The 6,752-nt window shown below is 40.2% G+C and overlaps 1 protein-coding gene across 1 annotated transcript; it reads left to right on the forward strand.

Moving 5' to 3' along the window:
- The first annotated feature begins 486 nt into the window (after positions 1 to 486).
- cdkn1bb (cyclin dependent kinase inhibitor 1Bb) lies at positions 487 to 4,462 on the forward strand. Its single transcript, XM_079684654.1, has 3 exons — positions 487 to 1,246; positions 1,521 to 1,648; positions 2,958 to 4,462. Exons 1-2 carry the CDS (start codon positions 814 to 816, stop codon positions 1,634 to 1,636), a joined length of 549 nt encoding a protein of 182 aa, XP_079540780.1. The 5' UTR covers positions 487 to 813; the 3' UTR covers positions 1,637 to 1,648; positions 2,958 to 4,462.
- The last annotated feature ends 2,290 nt before the right edge of the window (positions 4,463 to 6,752 follow it).

The following is a 6,752-nucleotide window of genomic DNA, read 5'->3' on the forward strand; positions in this document are numbered from 1 at the left end:
GGTAATCTAAAATTAAAAACAAAGTTGTGATATGTCTAAAACTGTTGTGATTTCTCTAAAAATTCCATTGTGCTATATTATGTAAATATTTAAATCTAAGCCAAAGTCAGCTTTTAGAATTTGTTCTCATTTGGTCACTTGCATAGAAAACATGTTAACTGATTAACAACTATTCTTATTGGTCCAAAAGTCAAATGCAACGTGTATTTTTTTAAGAGTGTCAACAAATGTTTAATTTAGAGGTTATGTTGCAACTGTTTTCACAGTAACAATTTATTTTAAACATATTTTTCAAAACCGTCTTGAGTGGAGATGAGAACAACGTTGATTTCGGTGTAGCATCCATACGTGCTGAACGTTAGAGCCTGGTGCAACTAGCTGTTCCCCCTTAAGAGAGGGGGCGGGCTTAAGCGCCTCGACCAATGAGAGACCTTCTTTGCGTTTAAATAGCTCTGTGTGTCAATCTTTTTTTTCCTCCCCCTTTAGTCAATCTCCACTCAGATCCCAAGTACATCTCTCAATCGCCATATTGGGTACTGAGGTTCGTCCACAGTTCCTCTCACTACGGGACCAGACTGACAGAGGCTTCAGTTCCTGGGCACTTTGTTTTGATGAACCGTGGAGACTACTTTCGGCTTGAAAACACCGCGACCGTTACCGTTTCCAGCCCGACGAATGCATGGCATAAGTCGTTTTACGCTTGTTTTGGAGCCTGTTCAACCGACGAGGAGATACCCGTTGTTTTTGAGTGTGTTGTGAAAACTGTACGGCTGTTTGTTAAAAAGAAAAAAATAGTTTTTCTTTTGGGGGAAAATGTCAGATGTTCGACTATCAAACGGGAGCCCGACGCTGGAGCGGACGGACTCCCGGGTGTCGGATCACCCGAAACCGTCCGCCTGCAGAAGCCTCTTCGGCTCGCTGGATCACGAAGAGTTAAAGAGGGATTTAAAGGGACACTTGCGGGAGATGGAAGAGGCTGCCACCGCCAAGTGGGGCTTCGACTTCTCTAATCACACGCCGCTGTCTCACGGCAGGCTTGAGTGGGAGGTAGTGGATAGCAGAGACGTGCCGAGTTTCTACAACCGGCAGCCGCGGAGGGAGAAGAGCGTCTGCTCCGCCGGGAATAATGTGGATCTAAACGGGAACCATCACTGTGTTGTGGTGCCCGAAGACACGGACAGGGCGGACGGGCAGATGGAGTGCACGGAGCAGTGCACCGGGCTGAGGAAAAGACCTGCATGCCACGGTACTTCATTTGCACCAAAATTACTCATATTTTCACCTCTGTGTGTTAAATTAGCAGGTAGTCCGGCTGGTGCTTATGCAACAGATCGATCACAGTGGGGGTATGTCGCCCATCAGGCTTAAAAGCTCCAGGGACATTTTTTTGTATTATCTTATAAAATGCAACATCATGGGAAATGGTGGGCTAGCATGCAGAAGTTCAGTTACATTGGACATCATTTTATTTTTTATGCGTTTTCAGTAGTTTTCACTGACTTTCCCCTTTGCCTTTGCAGAGCCCTCGGCCCAGAATAAGAGGTCACACAGCAGCTCAGAGGAGGTTACTTGTCCAAGTCTGAGCCACTCGACAGAAAAAACACCCAGAAAAACCAGTCCCAAGAGGCAAACGTGAAGACCAGAAACGGTAAGAATTACATTTTATGCAACCTAAAAATAACGTAATGGGCTTTTCCATGATGTTACAATAGTTGGTTCTTTATGAGCGTCAGTGTAGACAATTAAGACTAACGTAGCGTCCCCCTCTTCCAGCTGTTTGTCTCGAAAGCCAGAAGTAAATGAAGAAAACGCTGTGAATTAATTTTTATGGAATACGCTGTTTTTCCTTGATGCAAGTTATTTTGCATTTAGATGGAATAATATTCAAATTTGGATTTAAGCTTGTGTGCAGCTTTGACATGCAACGTACTGTTGTCAGGCTTCTCCATTCATATAGTAGGCTAGTAATAGTGTGTTGGTGTGAGTAAAAGTGGTTACGGCAGACTTTCAGTTGTATTTCTTCACTCAAACCTCTTTCGATTTACTATAATCGATGCAAGAGGGTTCTGAGTAAGACCAGGAAAGCCGTGGCTGCACATTTTCACCTCTTTACTACAAGCTGTGCGTGCCACGGCGAGCCTGAGTCTCCCTCTGAACTGTAAACAACAAGTGCTGAACAACAGTGTAGTAGTAACACGTCAGCAGCCACTGCCCTCGGCGCAGGGACGGGAAGGGGCTGGTCTCTGTGAGTGTATGTGTGAGTGCTGCACACACTTTGCACACTAATGTTACAACACACACACATCTGTCTCCGTTGGAGAGTGTGCAGAAGAGCCGCGCAGCTCTGAAAACAAGTGCGCGTGTTGGTCACGGCAGAGGGAGGATATGCATTGTAGTGGCAGGATTGGAATAGGCAAAGCAGAAGAGCAGTACAATACACCCAAGTCTCCTTTTGTAGTGTATTTTATATTTGTGAAAACTGGTGGTCTTTTTAAGGTAGCACTGAAATACATACAAAACATGTTTCTGATGAAGAAAATGAAACTCAAGTTTGTTACATTTTTCTTTACATGCATGCTTTTCCATTATGGTGGCAACCTTTTTAAAAATCCTATATATTACTAAGCGTAGAAGACAGTGCAAGTGCTGATCACACCTGATATTTTTAAACCTGTAAGATTTTGCATAAAGTCAAATGAATGAGCAAACAGAAAAATTGCATGAATTCAGCCAATGGAAATTGTATTGCATTTGTGTTTTCTTTCTGGATACTGTTTTGTTGCTTTAAAGTTATTCCTCCAGCAAATAGAAAAGCGCCATGTTTTTTATTTCTAGAAAACTATGCACTGTTCTCTCAATTCTCACTCATGTGCAAAGGTTTTCTGCAAGTGTTGCATGAAGCAGTTTGTCTGGACCGTACAGCCTCTTACTTTTCTCTTATTCAATTTTCCCCACAGAGCCGAAGATGTATTCCCCCTTTTGTACGTGGGAAACCTCAGTGTTGGCCGACTTTGGAAGAGGAACTACACAGCATCAGAAACATATCAGCTCTCCAGAAGACGGGGGAGGACGCTGTTGAAGCACTGAATAGAAACACTAAAGTTGTGGCACTCAATTAAAAAAGTTACTGCCTCTAAAAGCAGTCAATGTAGCAGTGTGCAATTAGGTTTGATTTCCTTTTTTGCTCCTTTTTTTTTTTTACTACCTGTGTGTAAATAAATATACATATTATATTATATTTCTCTCCATATGTAGCACATACGAAAACATGATTTGAACACAAATCCTTTATGTAAAAAGGTGTGAATTTTGATTTGACTTGAAGAATTGCAGTGTAGTTTGATAACGTGTTTCCAAAATGCTGTTATAATTTTTTTGTTATTTTATTTTCTGAAAAGCAGTGTGACTTGGACAAAGTCCCTAATTGCTACAACTTAAAGAAAATCATGGATTCTTACAGTTTCTTAACAGTGTATCTTCACTCCGTCATCTTCCTAACTCAGCTGTGAAGAACGGTACAAATGTAGCTCATCTGTTTTTTATTTGTCCTCACTTCAGTGTCACGTAGTGCAGAGTCTCATAGTATCCATTTCCCCTGGAAAACAACACAGGAAAAAAAATGTAACACGTCTTAGGACTTCCTTTTGATAACCCCATTATTTATTTTGTGAACGGTGCTTTTAGCATCAGTTAAATCCTGGAATATGACCTATTTTTCTCCTGCACACCTCAGCCACATTGTAACGGTGTTTGATTTATTGAGGTACTCAGATATTGAAGGACAAAGACCGTACCGAGAGGATGACTTTACAACACAAGCTGTGCACACTGCACAGCTTGTGTTGTAAAGTCATCCTCTCCCCAACAATATATTTGACTCTTGCATCAGCCTTAATGCTCTTAAGAGAGGAGGTTTGAATGTCCTACAATACCAAATACATGGTTGCTTCAGCATGGTTAGTACAGTCTGTGCGCCTTAATCGACTTCACATTTTTTTGTGATAACTTTTACTTAAATTTTCATTTGTAATTATTTCACCAATGTTGTTAGCCTGCTGAGGATGCAAATGTGAGTGTCTAAAAGCTTCCCTTATTTGCCTAAAGTGTGGGTTATATTCAAAGAGACCAGTGTACACAGCTCGTATCTGAAATACAGTCACCATGCCTGTGTATTTGTGTAAATCTTTGCAATGTACCTTTGTACATAATTTTGTAAAAACACTGAGAAATTATACTAACTTATTTATGTCAAGCTTTTTTTATGTAGAATAAAAATGGGTTTTTGATTACGGTTATCCAAAGTGGCATTTACTTTATTATATTTGTCTTTTTTGTAAAAGCATATTTTTGGTAGTTTTGTTTTCTTATCAACAAGGTTGCAAACTGAGCCTGATAAAATATTTGATGTGCATTTTGTAATGTGGTTATAAAGTGTTGCAATCAATTAAAAGAGAAAATTAAATCTGACTTGTTGCTTTTTACACTTGGTGTAAATACACCCTGGAATGCATACACACACACTGTTTGGTTTTATCTGTTAAACCTTCTTATTCCCCAAGCTAAACCTAATTAAATAACTGCAGAACATTTAAAACAACCTTTTATCACTGTTAAAGTCCAAAACACACTTTTGAAAGTTTTTGTGGGCATCCTGATGAATGTAATGACACTCCCTAATATGAATCCACAAGCGTTTTTGTGCTGACTGATGATTGACACTTTGGTTATCCAATGAAAAGGAGTGTGGAAAGCAGACCACTTGTTGCAGCCAGTCACATTCAGTAACTTTTCATGGAAAAAAAGAATGTTAGTGCCTTTAGTTCAGAATACGATCCTAAACTGTTGGGGGAAATACGGCAACTATTTTATTTTTGTAGTAGCTTCAGTATTTCTGTCAGTGTGTGTTTTGGTATTTGTGTGTGTGTCTACACAAGTGAGTGTGTGAGAGAACAGTGTGTTTTCACTTATGATTCTCTTTGGTTTGTTTTAAACTATAGTACATGTTCATCTAAATCTTACATAATTTCTGCTATTAATAAGGTGACATTATTTATATTTTATTGGAAAAATACACATCTTTGCAAAATGTGCTACGAATAGTGTTGACACTGAATTCAACTTTGGAAGTGTATTTTTTGAAATCCTATCTTTATTTTTTTAAAGAATTCATGATTTAAATCTCTTATCTAATTTTATATTTTAAATGCTCGATAGTTATTGATTATATTTTTTCCAAGGTATTTAGCGATGGGATCCTGTTTTGGATAAAAATATTAAATGAGCCTACCGTAAAATAACCTTATAATATATATATTAATCAAGTATAGATCGCCTCCCATCACAACATCCTTAATGTTCCCAAGATACATCACCGGGCAGGTATTTGGGATTCTATAACCCAAAATAATAATAATAATAATAATATATATATATATATATATATATATATATATATATATATATATATATATATATATATATATATATATATATACACATACATACATACATACATACATACATACATACATACATACATACACACACACACACAATCAGAAAGCAAAGTGTTAACCTGCCAACACGATGGGCAAAAGACAAACCCAATAGAGAATCTCCCCCTCACTACCGAACCAAAATCGTCACTGGAACCCGGTGGAGTTGTGGAGCGACCTGCACGCAGGCAACACCACAAAATCACGCGGACGTGCCCCCGAGACAGCTGTCCGTAAACAGCTGACACTAACCACCTCGCCACAACACTATGAAAAAAACAAAAAAAGACGCAACCCAAGGGGAAACGCCACTTATGCCTAGCGGGGAAATCCCTTTACAAAAGCGTTTCAAACAGCAACATCTTACCCTCTGATTGGCACGCAAAACCTGACGCCATGTCAAACAGGCTTCCTGAAACACAAAAGACATGATGTGTCCCCCAAAATAGCAGCGCCAAACCAGCACACAGCTGGACCACATCAACTAATCAGCTGCTCAATGACACCATGTGCTCTGAGCACTACACACACTTTTAACCAAACTTTCTACAAATAACCCGTAGAACGAGCCCCCATTTGCTATGACACACCATATCCACGTTTAACAAAATATATTTAAACAAAACATTCATATCAACCAAATTAATTAAGTGCAAAACAAGCAAAGCAAAGTATGAGGTGTGGATGTCAGTGGTATCAGCAGTGTAAATGCAGGGTGAGGATTGTATGGACATGTGTGTTGAAGAGGCTGGATGCAGCACAGCCACACCCTCTCCAGATGAACCCACAGGGGCATCACATGACTTAAATGCTTCAAAACAACTCAATGTTTATTGTAATGAAACTTTTAATATTGTTTTATTTTACAAAAAACATATCGTCATTGTGAGTGATGTGTGGCAGCAGCAGAGCCCTAATCCGTGACTAGACGCTCTTTGACCCGAGGTAACTTTACTACACATGTGTCTGACTCTCTGTCATGGCACATCTTCTGCTGTAGAAACCAAATGATTGCTCTCACTGCACGGCATCTCCATGTTTCGTCCTCCTGCCACAGACACAGGAAGACAACTGCAGCAGTGTGTGTGTGTGTGTGTGTGTGTGTGTGTGTGTGTGTGTGTGTGTGTGTCAGCCGGGGGGGGGGGGGGGGGGGGGGGTCCGGTCCTGAAGTGTGCAGGTGGGTAACCTCAGCTCAGCCATCCACCCCCACTCTGAGCCCAGCCCATTGTCCCAGTGTGTGGGCTTTTGTGTGGAGGG

The sequence above is a fragment of the Notothenia rossii genome (assembly GCF_949606895.1).
Source record: "Notothenia rossii genome assembly, chromosome: 5".
In the NCBI taxonomy this organism is placed as follows: Eukaryota; Metazoa; Chordata; class Actinopteri; order Perciformes; family Nototheniidae; genus Notothenia; species Notothenia rossii.